At 40.8% G+C, this 17,300-nt stretch overlaps 2 protein-coding genes across 3 annotated transcripts in view; one reads left to right on the top strand and one right to left on the bottom strand.

Annotated features, from left to right (window-relative positions):
* myo1d (myosin 1D) overlaps positions 1–6,082 on the top strand; it is a 121,503-nt gene extending 115,421 nt beyond the window's left edge. Inside the window, exon 22 of the mRNA XM_086304301.1 lies at positions 1,355–6,082. Coding sequence (XP_086160427.1) covers positions 1,355–1,511 — 157 coding nt within the window. The 3' untranslated portion in view covers positions 1,512–6,082. The remainder of the gene's footprint in view (positions 1–1,354) is intronic.
* Positions 6,083–10,770: 4,688 nt separating this feature from the next.
* Positions 10,771–16,560, bottom strand: cdk5r1b (cyclin dependent kinase 5, regulatory subunit 1b (p35)). Of its 2 annotated transcripts, none has more exons than XM_086304299.1 (3): positions 16,206–16,560; positions 13,829–14,988; positions 10,771–13,243 (listed from the first exon to the last, which is right to left on the bottom strand). In XM_086304299.1, the coding sequence occupies exons 2-3, from the start codon at positions 14,731–14,733 to the stop codon at positions 13,222–13,224; spliced, it is 927 nt and encodes a 308-aa protein (XP_086160425.1). In that variant the 5' UTR covers positions 14,734–14,988; positions 16,206–16,560; the 3' UTR covers positions 10,771–13,221. The 2 variants fall into 2 exon arrangements, with proteins under 2 accessions (XP_086160425.1, XP_086160426.1); XM_086304300.1 differs by having other exon boundaries at positions 13,829–14,985.
* Positions 16,561–17,300: the final 740 nt, after the last annotated feature.

The following is a 17,300-nucleotide window of genomic DNA, read 5'->3' as shown; positions in this document are numbered from 1 at the left end:
GGATGAAGCAATCTAAAAAAAAACACACACAAAAAAAAAAGCATAATCAGCTAGATTTAATCAGATAATGTTTTTGAATTTTACGGCTGAAGTCATTAAACTTAAAGATCACATTTTGTACACTACTGCAAGTTAGTGCATGCTTTTTTTTCTTTAGTAGACTGGATTTCTCCTCCTCACTCCAAATTTAAAATCTCCACATGAACCGGCTGATGGGGTTTTTGTTGTCCCTTTCTGACCTTGTAATAAGTCTGTGGTTGCTTGAGTGCACAGTGGGGGATTGTTAGATTTCTCTCTATAAGACTTTCTATGTAAAGTGACCCAGGGTGACATCTGTTAGTTGGTGTTACGTGAATAAAATTCCAAAGGATCTCTTTGATCTTCTGCCACAATCCTTTAAGCTGATTCCTGAGTTCAAAACTAAAAGGCAAGTTAGCCGCTCAAGTTTAAGCAACTCGAGGTCTTTCAACTGTGTTTTTAATTTAATACACTTTATAATTTAATTAGATTTTGTATTTCACTTCATACATCTTAATTTAATCATATATCTTTTCTGACTTTTATTTTAAGCATTACACAGAATTATTATGTTGTAATTTTGTTTGTAGACCGTGGATGTAAAAGCCCAACAATGGACAAGAGCTGGAAATTAGCAATAGCTATAGACTGTATGTGCAGCACATCAGTTTCATGCTCCATATGAGGACTATGTTAGATTGCATTGTCCCTTTTTAAATAAATACGAATTAAAAAATTTTATTTTTATGGTATATTTGGATCACTTCCCTCTGGTATTTTTTTCCATCTCACTTAAAAGCAGTTTTTCTGTCTTATATGCTCTGTCATTGTTGTGCACAACAGTACCTGGTTTCATAAAAGTGTGTCTGTGTGTACATATGTGAGTCTGACAGTGTGCATGACTGAGAAGGATTTTGTTTTTATGAAAGGAGAGTTTTTTTCTGAGCAAGATTTGTGGCTCCAAGATTTATTATTACTGCGTGAGTGTGACTGTGCATATACAGTAAGAGCATTTACAACATGAGCGTGTGTGTGTGTGTGTGTGTGTGTGTGACTGTGGTGTATTTCCAAGATTATGATGGAGTAAACATGATTAATGGCTTATACCTGTGCTCTCCCTCGTACACACATTCTGGTTACTAATGGATCTGCTTATTTTATCTCTGTGCATTAAACAGTGAAACCAGTGAGGCTGCAAATATTTTCTGATTGTAATGACCAGACTAATAATCCGAGGTTATGTTTGCAGATATTTTCATTAAGAACGTCTAATCAGTGTTCAGTAATTTGTCTGAATTCTAACAGGTATTTCTGTCTTTGTATTCTCCTTCCACAGTGAGAAGAGGAAGCTGCAGGTGAACATTGCGAGTCCCATCCAGTGCAGCATGAATGGCAGAAAGTGCACGGTCATCGTTGAGCCCAAGATCAACCAGTCGCAGCCGGACTTCACCAAGAGCCGGTCTGGGTACATCCTGGCTGTTCCTGGCAACTAAAGTGGGCCGAGACAGAAAAAGCAGCTGATTTTGAAGCTGTCTTGAATAATAATGATGATGATTCACTTGTTGTGTTGTTTTGCAGAGCTGCTAATAATGTGACAGAGCAGCTCGGTCCTCAGTTTGGAAAGCAATGCCAAATTTGAATTTTCAGTTGAATTCTAGGCGGGGGTTTTTTTTTATATGCACTATATGATTATGCACCAAAGAGGTGTTCGTTCTTTTTTTAGAATCAAAAATTGAAATGATTTGCTTTGTGCAATATTTTTTTTTATTGTGCATTGATTATTTTGAGTGGAGGTGAGAGGAGATTATGCAGCAACTGTTCTCAGAACCACTGATGTTGCATAAGAGACAAAAAAAATAAAATCCAAAGGCTTTGCAGCAATTCATAATCCCTGCAGCTCCGTGTGTAGGAGCCACATCAAAAGTGAAACCATAAAAAATTAAGTAAGAGAAAATTCATGTATGACTTTGATTCATCTAAATTGCTTTAAAACAGTAGAAACCTGTTTTTGTTTTCTAAATAACTTTAATTATAATTACTTTAGTTGCAGACTTGCCTGCGTAAGCGGTGAGTGGAAGGTTGTCCACTTATAGTTTTTGTTTCAATAGTCACAATCACTTAAAAGGACAGTGAGCGAGAATCAAATAGCACATTTTTCTTTTAGTTTTAGTCACAGGGTGTTGAGCTGGATGTGTTGAGCACATCCTGAACTTTGCAGCCAGCAACACGGAAAAAATCTACTAATTTTAATCTTGTAATCTTATAGTTTCTGTGCGATGTCTGCAGTTTTATAATAAACACGCTAACGCTGCTTATGTGAGGTTAGAACGTGCTGTTTGTGAACAGCAGTGCAAATATGTGTGCATGCAGAACTTACACTGCATTTGGTGTAAACAGGGATTCTGTAACTCGTTAACAAAAGTCAAATAAGTGGATGATGACATAAGCGTTACTTTGTTCCCTACAAGTGTTTTCAGTCCATATTTTCTCCAAACGTGAGACTTCATGTTCTTACTGGCCAGTACTGTATAATCCCATGTGAACTCCAGCTCCTAAATGCACTCTCATTTGCTGTCTTTGTGTCTAGTGAATAGCCTGATGACTTGTAGTGGCCCTTAGTCCTTTGGAATAGGCTTCCACTTGACAAATATCCCCTTCATCAAAGGAGAGTGAGTGAGTGTGTGTGAGTGCAATTGAGGGAGTCTGTGTGTGTGTTGATTAGCTCTTTTCGCTCTTCACTTCTTGGCTCAGAGAGGCTGGCTGGTAGCCACCAAGAAGGAGCGAGGACAGAAGGGTGTGACGTCCTTAGTCAGACTGCTGTCCCCATGACTTTTCGTATATTTTGTGGTCTATTCAGAGACTTCATTTACATCTTATTTCACTAAAAAAAATTAATCACACTTCTCAAAGTGTGAAAAGCCAAATTGTACTAATCTAATCATCAGCGCGTGAAAGTGGCTCTGGGTCTGGTTTGTAATGTTCTTACAAGCTGTTAGGTGAGTGTCCATTGTTAGCACATTCCAATATGCTGTTTTTGTGTTTTTTAGATTAATTACAACAAAGTGTGGCAGCATAAAAATTGCAATATCTGTCTTTATGTGCATTGGATGGTGATATTCAAATTTCGGTGGTTTTCAGCAGTGCACATACAAACAAAACCAGGAAGCTTCCTGCAGAGTAGATCTTGAATTGTAAACACAGATGGCTGTGAAACTACAGTCGATGAAAGCCTGATGCTCATCTTCAGTCAGCAACAACACTCTTTGCTTTTCTTGTGTAAATACAGTTTTGCTACCATGCAACAAATATATAAGCTTAAAAGTAAAAACTCTTGACTCTGGCAGTTTTAAAATCATTCACACATAACCTCATTTAGTTGGTTTTTCAGGGTCTTTTGATAAAAGTTCATAATTTTGATCAGCCGATGACATTTCTACTTGTTAAGAAAAAAATGCTTGACAACAACATTTTTATAGCTAGAAAGCTGCATTCAAGAACTTCACAGACGCAGGTATTGAGCTATATGCAGCACTTAACATACTAATAAAATAAAAATTAAAATGGGTTCTTTCTGATTTGTCATTTGTCACCAAAAACATCTGCTAATGAAAGTCAGGTTGGTTCTAAAATAGGGAAGGAACAGTTATGCTGTCGGATGCTTTTGTTGAGTCCAAAGATTATCGGAAACTTTTAGTACTATATAATTATTCTGCCCACAGTCACAGGGCTGCATTGTCTCTGTGTAAAGACACAGGAAAGAATCTGGGTTAAGGAACAACAGCCCAAGGTTAGCAATGGAGTTCCCTCTGTGTCTGCCCTAGTTGAAGAGGCAGGCTTCGTCACAACTGAGAGGAAAACTTGTTAGCAGTCGTTTTAGCCACAGTTCTCCGACTGTGTCTGAGTGTTGTATGAACAAGTCATTTATCTAAATTAGCTTGTGAGTGCCCCTCTCCCCCATTTTTACCTCAGAGCTTTTCTGCTGGATGACCTTGTCCTGTTGCTTGATAAGACACAGAGTTGTTTGGGGAAATTGGTGCATTCGTGGTGTGGATTAAGGAAGTGACATTGGCAGCGCTAATAGGTGGTTTTCAGAGGAGCTCAGCAAAGTCTGTGTGTGTGTGTGTGTTAGCTATAACACTGCAGCTCTCCATATCCTCCAACATGCAGTAATCTCCCACAGGGCTTGTCCTCTCCTCTCCTCCTCTCTGCGCGGCTATTCACCGCTCATCATTAGGATGGACTCGGTGTCACTTCTCACTTCAGCGCTTCTCTCGTTGCTTTCTTAAGTTAAAGGGGGTTGGTGAACAAAGCCCTGCCCGGGATCCTTTCCTGTACTTGCTCTGCTTCTTTTCTCCTCTCTCCCTGCCCCCATTCCTCCCTCCTTCTCTGTTTTTGCTTCCTCGGTCAAATCACTTGGCTGCCTGCCCAGCTAGGCTGGCTGTACCATCCTGCAAGGCGATGAAGATCCTTCAGATTTATACAATTCTTCAGTCATCCTGGAGTCGAGAGGTGTGGCAATAAAGAGGGAGAGTACACCTGCAACAAGACAAGGCAGGAAATATAAACGATCAGAAACAAAGCTCCTTTAAATACAGAGACAAAGATCTTAATAAATATGAAGGAAAGGAGAAGATCTCTTTGTCTTGGAGCCAGTGAAAAGCTTTGTCACATCTTTATAGGAACACTCACCTTACCTGTGCTCTCTGACAGGCGTCTTTACCAGCTTTGATTTTACACATTTCCGAATAGTTATTAAATCTGATGCACTAATGACTACCCACTCTGTTCACAACTACATGTGAATTATAGTCTCTGAATTAAGAGCAGTGGCCAAATCAAACCTTCAGCACCTTCAACTTCACAGCCAGCCTGTCAATATTGGGCCATTTCATTGATTCAAGTTGGAAACCTATCCAGAATAGCTCTGCCTCTTTACTGTCTGTAAATACTGACACACATACTTACTCACCTTGTCTTTGACAGAATTTCATGCCCTCAGCTCCAGAAGGAAGCATTATAGAACCTAAAAAACATATATATATATAAAACATAACTAACCCTCCGATAGCTTACATTTCATTCACCTGTATTTTGTTTTTTTATACCTTGAGGTTATTTAAACATACGTGTTTTGAAACTGATGGAAAATTAGTGCTGCAGGTCTGCAGTGGATCAAGTGTGTTTTGGGCACCACAGCTCTGCACTGGGAACATGACTGAAAACTATATCTGATGTCATGTAGTGTAGATGACAAACATGCAATTTCATTTTCACAATAATCTTCAGTACTTGGGCATTGTAGATTTAGCAAAGGTTACTGAAGCACACATACAGTCGTTGTGGATGTAACCACTGCATCAGAAATGCATTGATGCACAGTTAGTGCAATAAATGTTATACAGCACAAAATAGTCTGTGCATTCATTTTAATGGAGGGACATGTCGCCCGGTAATACAGTGATCTGGATGGCACATGTTTTTGGATATGTACACAGTGTGTTGTTGGCTGTTGGGTTTTCACGGGATTTATTAATATGGAAAAATCACAAAATTTATTCTATAATGATTTTTATTAAAATCTTTGATGTGCGAGTCTAATCAAAGATAATTACTTTTCCTTTATGCTGATTAGAAGTTTTACCATAAGATTAAAAATCAAAGGCAAGATCAAATATGAATGTTAACATTTATGGACTTGTGCCATTCTTCACTTTATTGTGGCGTGCAGTGAGATGCAGTCTCTAGTTTCTGTTATCAAGCCCATCCATGTTAGCCAAAGTGAAACAAATTCCCTTTTCTTTATTGTAATTTATTCTGTCGTCTGTAGCTTTAAGCTAAATCTGTATGTATGCAGCATTCGTTCAGCAAGTGCCTAATTTTATATTAAGTTTGTATTTTGCATATTTGTGTAAGATGTCATTAGTACCATAAATATACTGTAATATATTTATGGTACGTCTAAAGGGAAATGCTGTAATATTCTGTATGAATGCTAGTTATATTTCTTAATGAAAGCAATTTCAATAATTGATTTATTAATAAATTTATTTGCTTCACTAAGTGATTCCCATTGTGCTTTTGTTGCATGTGTGTGCCGTCATGTGCTACAGGCATGCTCAGATAAGAGGTCATTAATCTGTAAATGATGTAAAGGCTAATGTTTTGTTTCCCAGTCGTAGTCTCTAACACATGATGTGGTAATAGTTGGGCAGAGCGCAGTGTTAATCCACCCACTAACAGCTGTTTCTCCGGTTGACGTCGAGACGGCTAAAACCTCTGCAGTTGGCATGACAACACCACTTCCCACCGCCAATGTGTCACCAGCCATCATCAGCTATCTCAGCAGGGGTTTATAATCCACTGGCTGATGGATGACTATCTGCTGCAAAGAGTGGGATGAGTCTACTTTTCTTCAAGGCCAGTGACTAACTGAGGCCGGACTGACTGATCTGTTGGCTAAATGAATGAGCAGAGCTCAAACTAACCCAGAAACGTCTGTCTCGGTGTGGGAGGTTTCCAGTACATGTGAAGTAATGTACGGATTTACATTTCTGGGGTCTGTTCTGCAAAGATAGACTCTGACTATCACTCAGAGATGTTAAACATACAGCCATACATTAAAAACATAGACTGTATACTAAAAAAGGACCGAGCCACAATAATGTTACCAGTTGGTTTTGGACTTGAATTTAGGGGCCGATGGCGCGATATGGCAGCCTCGCTTCTGTCAGTCTGCCCCAGGGCAGCTGTGGCTACAACTGTAGCTTGCCTCCACCAGTGTGTGAATGCGAGAGTGAATGAATAGTTGCATTGTAAAGCGCTTTGGGTGCCTTGAAAAGCGCTATATAAATCCAATCCATTATTATTATTATTATTATTATTATTAGAAGCCTCGGTGTTGACATTTTGGTCAGTGTCAGGTTTGCTTATTGGAGCCACATGGTGGAATTAGGAGTTACTTATAGCGAGAAGCATCTATAAAGTGTACAGGTGCAAAGCTCAGGTGTAAATGCCTTCAAGATGCCTACCAAGCAACAAACTAATAAAATACCAGAATTTTAATTTCTAGAATATGGAGTTATTGGATGTCTTGCCAGCAAAGTAAGTTATATTATTTGTAAAATAGCTCTATAAACAGTGACACAGTGGTTAGCACTGGTGTCTTGCAGCAAGAAGGTCCTGGGTTCAAATCTACTGGCTACCTCTTGTCCCTGATTAGCTTTTACCCACAGTCCAAAAACAGGCTCATTAGGCTAATCAATGATTTGTGTTGCCACCCGCAAGACTGGCAACAGCTGCGCTAGGCTCCAGAGCACCCATGACCCCGAACTGGATAAGTGGAAGAAGATGGATGGCAGCCTAGCAGACAGCTGTCTGTGTCGGCACACCTGTTCAAAATGGGCACACGCCTAATTCCAGTTATTAAAAATTTCACACAATATACAGTTGCTATGAAGGCGGAAGCTTTCCATAAAGAGCAAACCCCTTTTTAGCACCAGGCTTCAAACATGCTTTTTAATGCTGCCAAGAGAGCGATTATCAACCACGTGGTTACAAAGGAAATGTATATATTTCCTGACCAGTTGCAAGTTGTTAAGAACTTAAGTAGAGGTTTCAAATTGCTAATTGCGCTGAGGTGTTTTTGTTCTTGACAATGACAATTATTGCTGATTATTTTGGGAAGACACAAAACATAGCTGACTGAGCTTTTCTTTAACAACATGAGAAAATATTTATGCTTGTGATTGTTGAATAAAAGGTTTGCAGTAATGTAAAGCATAAATCACTGAGGCTCAGGATGATCTCAGTGGACTGATGACAGCCTCACTCCACTACATTTCTATTTCTACTACAGTCTCTAAAAAAAGCTTGTTGTTGCTGACTCTATTTCCATCAGCACACAACAGAATATGATAGATTTTTATCTTTTAACACCACTGGTGAGCAAAGGAAACATGGCTCTTAATTAAGTAGCCTTAATTTGACCTGTCCTGCCCCTAAGCCATCAACGGTAATGTGCAGACCATCTGGTTACACATATTAACACCTACAATCAGAGAGGCTACTCTAATCTGTGAAATCAAATCAGGTCTTTCAAAACCCCACACATCTAGAAAAAAAAGAAAACCTGATACAAAAAACTATGGATGACAAAGTTGCACTCTGTATATTTACAGCTGTCACCAACAGTTTTATAGCACGTATGTCTCTGTCCCGCATGTGGGGGTTTCAAGGTCATTGCTCAAGAACATTAGTTGTGGATGTGGAGGCTAGGATCAGTTTTGCCAACACAGTAAAAGAGAGCCGAACAGAGCATGAACTGCCAGTTCAGATATAAACACAGGTGTGGAAATTAAAAGTTATATTTTCCTATGGCTCAGTAACACTGAACCTAGTACAGAGGGCAATTCCACTTCCTATTAATATTGTTCTGACAATGGCTGCAATTCACCTAGAGGGCACTCATGAGATAGTCCTCAATGAACTGAACTGAAATACAATATACAGCTTAAACAAACCATCTTCTGTTATGACTTTATTGTTTTCTAAGTCTTACAGGAAAGCAGATTTCCTCCCTTTATGGCACGTGTTTTCATAGGTAATCTTAGGAGTGTTGTTATGAGCGAGTGGTGTCTAAATAGTGCTGGCATAAAAGTCCACTTTGTCCCACTGGACACAAACTGGCTGCAAATCGAGAAGGTTACAGCAGAAAATGCTCACGAAATGGTTCTGAATGGGCACGACTGAATAAAGCTGAACTAAATTATTATTGATCTATGATCCAAGACAAAAAGGGAAGACAGTGAAGATAATTTTGCTGTAAGACACTAGCATTGAGCTCATTCATATTGACTGATCACTTTCAGGATCATTGATAGTACAAGACTCCATTAGCAGTGATAGCACAGAGTCTAACTATATGTTAGAAGAGTAGTCAAACCACAACAGAAGCACATGTGTGTATATGAAGCAGCTGGTTGTGGTGGGTAAAAGTACGGTGGCCCTGAGAGACCAAACGGACTGCAACTTCAGAAAAAAGTGACTGCCAAAGTTATAACAGTTAAGTAGATGGTGTATGTGTTTTACAGAAATTGTGCTGCGATTGTAAGACATACTAAGCCTTTAGGTGTACCCAATAAAATGGCTCAGCACAGTTATCCTTAATTAAGTGGCCAGCTATCTTAAATTTCACAACAATAAGGCATCATGACAAGATCTAATAAATAACTGGGGGGTTACTTTGAAAAAACAAACAAACATTAGAATCCTGAGAATTTAAAGAATCCTGTTTCCCCAGAGCCTTTATTCTGAAAATCCGACATGGCTGTGCTCAACAGAATAGCTTCTTGTGACTGTGACAGAAGGATAAAAAAATTTAAGATGGATTGAAGTTGTCTGCAGGACAAACATTTGATTGAGAAAGAGACAAGTCTTTGCTTCCACCAATCAGAAGAACGGACGGTTAAAGAAACAGAGAACGGAGATTTAAATTAAACAATGTAATGATTATATTCAAGTCAGCCAGCTTGTCAGTGTGTGTACCTGTGTAAGCGCCCCAGCAGTTAGTTATTCTTGTCATGTTGTTGTGTGTACACAGAGACATCTGGGTAATATTTCACTCCAGAGAAAGTTAAAATTCAGAACCACAAGTCTCATTAACATGATTTAAAAAAGAAAAAAGAAAAGAAACATGAACCCAAAAAAAGTTGCTCTACAGATCAGCGGTTGGGTGAATTTACCAGAAGAGGTTATTTCAGCTTTATTACACCCTGTCACTCAAATGCCTCCACATTAAAAAGTCTAGATTTGTTGGTTTTGAGGAATTGTTGCTCTAGAGTGAGAATTGTGGGCTCGCAAACATCATGTTGAAGAAAAACTTCTCTGCTCCTCCAACTCTGACAGTTCATAAGCCCAATCTAGCCTTCTCATTCACCTGAATGGGAAAAGATTTGGGACGATTTTTAAAGAATTCAAAGCCCATAAAACAAACATGTTACAAAGGTATAAGCAGCTGTTTCGTTGCTGGGCTGGTTGTTTTGGTGTAACAAGCAAACAACAGGGATATATGCCTGTGATGTGACTAATGCTTACAGAACATTTTTCACTACAAACTAAGCCCCTGATCTAGGAATCATTGATCCATCCATCTGTTTTCTTCCACTCATTTAATTCAGCTCTTAAACCAGTTGAGGCAACCCCGGACAAATCACAGATCTATCACAGGATCTAGAAAGTAAACTGTATCTAATTGCTTGACAATTTGAAAATTGATAAAGATAAAAATGCAAATAAATATAGCCCTGCAACATTTCTGGGCTACAGCTGCATTGTGCTCAACTGACTGCATACTTTTGAAATCTTGGAAGCATCACTTATTGATTTGGAAGTCCTGAGTATTTACCATAATTCTCCTCAAGGCTGGGAGACTTATTGATAACAGCTCTGGGCACTTACTTGGTAGTTATTTTGATGCATTGTTTAAATTAATTTTCAAATAAATGAACCATCTTTGCTGTTGCAGAATTCTTCCATAGACTGCAAGCCAGGCACGTACCATACTGTGTCACCACCCATGAGCTAGCTGTCAAGCTATCGTTTTAGACCAGATTAGATTTTGGTGTTTACTGGGCTGCTTCCACGGATAAATCCACACAAACCTAATAAAGCTCTTTCCCTAAGAAAAAATATGCTAATATCAGATTTCACACACATTAATCCACCGCCGGAGGCACAAAAAGACAAACGACGGCCTTGAACGATCAGTGCATTTTATTTTTTTCCATCACAGTACAAAAATAAATTAAAATAAGCAGAAACAAACTAAAAAAAAAAAGTTTCAATTACAGCAACAGCTTTTTTGTCTTTGTCAGAAAAAAAAAGATTGTTTTTTTTTACTGAATAGCATCAACGCCCCTCCCTCAGCCCATCATGGGAAAAACCGAGTCCTAGTATCAGTGTGGCTGGAGAAAAACAACATGTCACACATTCTTCTGTACAGTTAAAACGCTGTCATTCACACACACACGCGAGCGCACGCACGCACACACGCACACCTTTTTCCATTCGCTCACACGTGCAGCCTTCGACTTTTTTGATTTTAATCACCTTTTTTTTTTTATCTACAAAGTACGCAACGAGATACAGAAAAGAACTTGACAGAAATCGTTAACTATCACTTGAGGTTTTTTTTTCATATTTTATAAGCTTTTGAAAGTATTTTTTCAAACAACTACTTAATGATGCAAGTGAAAAAACATGGCACGTTTCAAGTGGGCATGTGGACAGAGAGAGAAAGAGAAAAGGGTGTCTGTTTTGAGGCCCTGTATCCCAAATGCCCTGCTTTTTTCTGCTAGAGCAGAAGCCCGTCCAAAGTGCGTGTCCCTCTATTGTGCCAGAGCAAATCCCTCTAAATGAACTGTCTTCTCAGCCAGCGTGTGACTCCCCATCCACAGCAGAAAAAGCCACAGGTCATGACTGCCTGAGCTCCTCATTTTCTCTGATTCGCGCAAACACAGCAGTGATGAGAGAAATAGAGAGGATGGGTGAGGAGGGGCAGATCTTTCTGATCAGAGCTTTCTGTTGGCACTGCCAGCTTTTTAGACAGATTTTCAGAATACTGCAAGCTAAAGAAGTTCACACAATTTCTCTTAAGACACCAATTGTGAAGCTTATGTTACCAAATACTGTAGCTCATGTAGTAATTGAAGTCATTAGGTTAAAGAATGAGGGATATCTCAAGTATTCTGCATGCTTTCTGTTTGGTTATTCCATGTCTTTGTAACTTCTGATTAAAACTGTGATTAGTCTTCTGCAGCTTGCCTCATCTCTCTCATCAGAGGCCATGCTGATGGATTATCCTAAAGGGTGAGCTGTGCTTTTCTGCAGTCGAGATGCAGGAGTCATTGCGGTTTAATTGATTTATTCCACCGTAAAAATGGTTTGTGCTTTCTGTTACTGATATGTGGGGGACAGCAGGTTGGGATAGCTCCCGATTCAAGTCAGTCTCTCAGGACAAAAGATATTCTCGGGGTGATTCTCATAACTAACAGCTCAGCGTGAGTCAAGGTGTCCTTCGGGATGCCACATCGGTGATGGTCAGATTTAAGCATGGTTTTGATCTAACGGCTTTTCTTTTTAAATTAGATATCCACTGATAAATCCCTGCAACATTCATTAGCATAAACCAGATCAATCTTCATTCCCACCAAAGATAAGCACACCGGCTTTAACCACCAAGCCCCCTTCACCTTTTCTTCGTGTCCTTCCCTTAAAGTCTCTCATCGCAGTCTCTCATTTACATTAAATGTGCCTAAATAATACATAAGTGGCAATAAATTAGGTTTCCTTATATTAGTGTGTGATGAAAATCCACCCTTCATTCAACAGCTGGTCAACCTGCTCAGAATTTTCTCAGACGTGTGGGATTTTCATCAAAGATATGGCACTGTTTTAACATTTTCTATGCTGAATCAGAAGCACAAAAACTCAAACATCATTCCAAAATGGTTGCAACACAACCTATAACGACGAAAAGTACAAAAAAAAATTTCCCTGGTAAACAAATAGCCTATTTTATCAAGCATAGCTAAATAAACTAGTGTCACTTTGTTCACAGCATTCTCTAATGCAGATGCAGTTGGTTTACAAATCAAGTAAAAAGAAGAACTGCTCCTGCCCTCCTGGAGACTCTGTAAAATTGCATGGCACACATGCAAAAACGTTACATTTTTCTAAGTAAAAAAAGAAAAAAGGAGAAAAAAATCAAAGAAAACTTGTTCCAGAAAAGCAATAAATAAGCCTCCACAGGTGCAAGCCTCGGAGTAAAACATCCATTAACTTGTTTTATTTTTTTCTAGATGAAAATAAAGTAGGTCTTTCTGAACACACACAACATGACCACTTGTGACTGGCCACATGTCCACTGGCTGTTGTCTTTTCTTTTCTTTTTTTCTTTTTTTTTTTTATCAAAAGTTCCACAATGCAGTGCTTATTGTCCATCAGGTCGCTGCAGAGCCGTAAACAGAAACCCACGAAAATATGGATCCAGCACTGATGGCCCCCGCTGTCCTTTCCTTAGATGGCCAGATATGCATACAAAAATGTCCAGTCGTATCTGTTTTAATGGAGAGGACGTGGGTGTTGGCATTCCAGAGAGGCAGGGTTTGCAGCCGGGGGTGCCTGCTCATCCGTGAAGAAAGCCAGTCAGGCGATGGCCCTCACCCTCCTGCAGTAAGTAGGCAGTGCACATCACATCGTCAAACAGTCAGAAGGTCACTGCTGCAGCCTCAGTCCTGTCCACATTCATTGCTGTAGATGTAAGCTTCCTTTTCGAAACAACTTTTTTCCTTTTTTAAAAAATTTTTTCAGTATTTTATATAGATATAACATATCTGCATGTTAGCAAAGGATTTACCCAAGTCTGGCATTTCTTTGTTTACATATAACTGTCATAAAAAGAAGAACAAGCTTTCATTCTTGGGTGTATTCATAATCCATCCTTTGCTGGTTTGGAAATAGTTTTTTTTAAAACCCTAAGCCCCATTTTTTGGTGACCTTTGTGACCTCAAACACACACATATGAGATAAACATGACCCATATCAATCCCCCCTCCTTCCATCAATCAGTCCTGCTAGATGCAAAGTTGGTGTGAATGTCAAACACTTCTGAATCAGTCTAGTTTCTCAGCAGTTTGGACGATTATAAATAAAAAGCATCACAAATATTCTAAATCCCAGACCGGAGGTTGCCCCCACCTCCCCAAACCTCTTTGCTCCCCCGCCCCTATCCCACCCCCAAGCATCCCCTCACCGGTCCAGGCCGATGAGCAGGCGGCTCCTCTCCTCCTCCTTCTGGCTCTCGTTCTTCAGGTCGGCGAACACTTGAGTGAAGTAGTGCGGGTCAGAGTTGATCTGCAGCATCTTGGCGCTCATCAGGTTGATAATGGACAGGCAGCGGTCCCAGAAGGTCTCCTTGGAGCTCTCAACCAAGAAAGGCTTGAGCGGGTAAGAGATTTCATTGCCCATGTAGGAGTAAGACAGGTAGAGGCAGGTGAGCAGCACGGCTTGCAGCTCGTGCTCCGTGGCCACTTCAGAGGAGACCACATCGCGGCACAGCATGTAGACAAAGACCACATTGGCGGGGGTGATGAATCCCTGGTCCTGCCAACCCTGGAGCAGCAGGGAGCGGTCAACACTTCGCAGCCACAGCACTGGGTCAGTGGGTGACAGGTGCTTCAGCCGGTAACAACGTCGGCACAGAAAGTCCCCAAGGCAGCGCAGCAGCTCACTGGTGGAGGCCTGGACGATCACTCTCTTAGGGGTGCCAGGGGCCACATTGGAGTTTGTCAGGGGGGCCTTCTTGACAGACGATGTCGTTGTGTTGGAGTTCTTGGTGAGAGCTGGAGTGCTCTGATCCTGGGTGAAGGTGGACAGGTTGGCGCATGACTGCGACTTCTTCAGGTTCTCGTTGTTCAGGTGGGTAACATTGTTCTGGTAGGTGCCGTTGGGCTGCACCTTCTTGGAGCCTTTCTTCTTTGCTGACACCGCTACGATCCGCTTCCAGGGGAGCACGTTGATGAGCGAGTGGCGCTTCAGGTTCTTGTCTTTGGCGTTCTTGCTGTTCTGGACAGCTGTGTAGTGGCCCACGGTGGCTGGTCCATCTTCAAACAGAGCCGACTTTCTGTAGCTAGGTGACAAAGATAGCACGGTTCCCATGGTGACTGCAGGGAGGCTTCCAGGGGCTTTAGCCGCACTGGTTCAGAAGACGTTTGGAAGGGGTGGGGTGGGGGGGATCCTGAGGGTCTCAAAGCCTGGATGTTTCTGGGAGCTGAGAGTCCCAGGCTACAGGCTGCTGCTGGGCATCTAAAGCGCTGGAGGGGATTGTCCTGTAACGAGCTCTCTGAGGGGATTAGAACCACCTTGACTGTTCTATTTCAGCTCCCTGTCTGCGTCTCAGGATGGCCACTGCTGCTGGAAGCAGAAAAGATCAATAATCAGAAACATAATTAGTAAAAGATCACTCCCGTTTAGATTATCAGTGATTTTTTTTTCATAGAAGCAAACATTTTTCTTTTTCATCAGATAACAGAACCATCATTCACCTTACATCAGATAATATCTGTTTACAATGTTTTCATGCACTCTTGTCTGAGTGCTTTATCCGGCAATCAGGCTTATTAGCAGTATTGATCCCACTCAGTAAGTGGTGGAATGGATCAGCCTATAGCTTAGGCTCATTAGTAAAACGGTATAGACCCCCGCTGCTGCAAATGATCAGCACAATAATCACCTTATAAACGCTTCAGTGTGAAAACGGCGCTTTAGCTGATTTTTATGTGCAGTAGATTATAGAGCATGTAGAGTAATGCACGTGTGATTCGAATAGAATCATGTGTCGTAAATATTTTATAAGAGCTATATTTTACGGTCAGTGGCGACGAGTAAGAGTGAAGCAGGCGCCACCCTTCTCGCTAAAATGGAAGACCGGAACGTAAACACCGTAATAACAGGTGAAGGTCGCGTTTGATCAGCGTAAAAAAACAAAACAAAAACAAAAAACCCCCAATGTCACGACAGTGATGTCCGTTAGAATTAGACGAACAAATACGTAAAGGGATGTTCGCATTTTTTTATTTGGACGTTGCTCACTGCAGCACCTTTGAACACGAGAGGCAGTCGGTGGATCGACCTCGCTCTCTTGCGCAGGATGCAAGCTGTTCGATCCATCATTCCAGCGCCCCTGTTATCAGCTATTATCAGCCTCGTGGCTCAGTTATTTGTTGCGAGAGAGATACCGAAGCATCAGGCGAATGTGCCTGCGCTGGATTGAAATGAAAGGATTTATTGGCCTGTTCGCCGTGTGCATCGGTTGCTCTCCGTGGTGCTGAAACTGAGCGTCTGCGTCGAAACGAGAACGCTGGTTGTGATAGGCGGTGGCTTTAAAAATGAATCAAATCCTCATCTTTTAAACCTCCCCCGTCCCCGAAAGTGTAACAATGCGTCGATGCATTGTCTGTCTTCACCTTCACAACCCTTTACTTTACATTTATAATCATATTGTCTTAATTGGATATCGCTGCGCATTGTTTACACATAAAATGAATCCACAAGAAGTTAAAAAAAAGCCTGGCTTTCAAAACAAAAACAAAAAAACAGAAAACAGTCCCCCAGATTCGAAGCAAACTTACCAAATCTCCAGCTCAGTGTGAAAATAACTGCGATATCGAGGTGATGCTCCGCGTATCGAGTCTCTTCTTCCCTATGAGGCGTGATAAAAACACGAAACCATCTCGCAGGATATGAATGCAACAAAGAACGCAATCCGAGCTGAGTTTAAAAATATATATTTGTGTATCAAGCAGCGCATCAACACGCGCCTGCTGTCGGCGGTGCGCAGACGACGGCAGGCAGTTGTGGAATGGATGCTTGGATGAAGATGTGCTTGCTCCTGGTCCTCTTGGCCGTGAGATGCGGATGCTGCGAGGGCTGATGTTGTGTTGTGCCACTGACTGTGTGAGGATGGTTGACGCAAAGGCGGTGGTGGGGCGCCGCTATGCGCTCTGTGCGCGGTGTTGTTTCTGATGGGAAACCACTCCGCCTTTAGCCACACACACACACACACACACACACACACACACACACACACACACACACACACACACACACACACACACACACACACACACACACACACACACACAGGTGCTGAAAATGAACCCGATGAACTCTTAGCATGTTTTTCTCGTGGCACCCTATAGCACCTGCATAACCAAAGCAACAGCACTCATCTGGAAGTATCTCTCCGCCTACTTGTAATGTGAGCATAGCCCCGGGTTTGCAAGCCTGTTGTGAATATAGGTCCATTGTACAGCCTGATTGGCAGATTTTAATCTCCATACCGTGTTGTATATTTCAGAGGGCTATTTTTACAGTAACTTGCTGTAAAAACCCAACTGTATTGTATTTATTTATTACAAATATTTATATTGAAATAATTTATTCTTATTTATTTCTTTTTAGATAAAGGTCGGGATAAAATATTTAATTTGCCATTTGTACACATGCACTTGATCTGCATAGCCAATGTTCTGTAAAGCCTATAGAGTCAGAGTCAAATAAATACAAATATATATTTAAGTAACCGAGGTAATGTAGCGTTTCTTTTTTTAAATACATAAAGATAAGAAATAAATAAAGTCTTAAGTAATTGTGTAGATTTTATACTTTTATGCATTATTTAACCTTTATTTAACCAGTAAGTCCTTTGAGATTAAAATCTCTTT

This window comes from Aulonocara sp. 'chitande type north' Nkhata Bay, linkage group LG8 (assembly GCF_057382095.1).
Source record: "Aulonocara sp. 'chitande type north' Nkhata Bay isolate Kocher_YH1m ecotype deep benthic linkage group LG8, A_spYH_male_GT1.1, whole genome shotgun sequence".
Taxonomy (NCBI): domain Eukaryota; kingdom Metazoa; phylum Chordata; class Actinopteri; order Cichliformes; family Cichlidae; genus Aulonocara; species Aulonocara sp. 'chitande type north' Nkhata Bay.
This window is presented reverse-complemented; position numbering and strand designations above follow the sequence as displayed.

Bases quoted from the DNA above. Each gene is read 5' to 3' on its own strand.
- cdk5r1b (XM_086304299.1), bottom strand. From the start codon at position 14,733: ATGGGAACCGTGCTATCTTTGTCACCTAGCTACAGAAAGTCGGCTCTG. The intron at 13,244-13,828 runs GTGAGGGGATGC...TACTTACTGCAG, and splicing joins CTGCTCATCGGCCTGGACCG to GAGGGTGAGGGCCATCGCCT.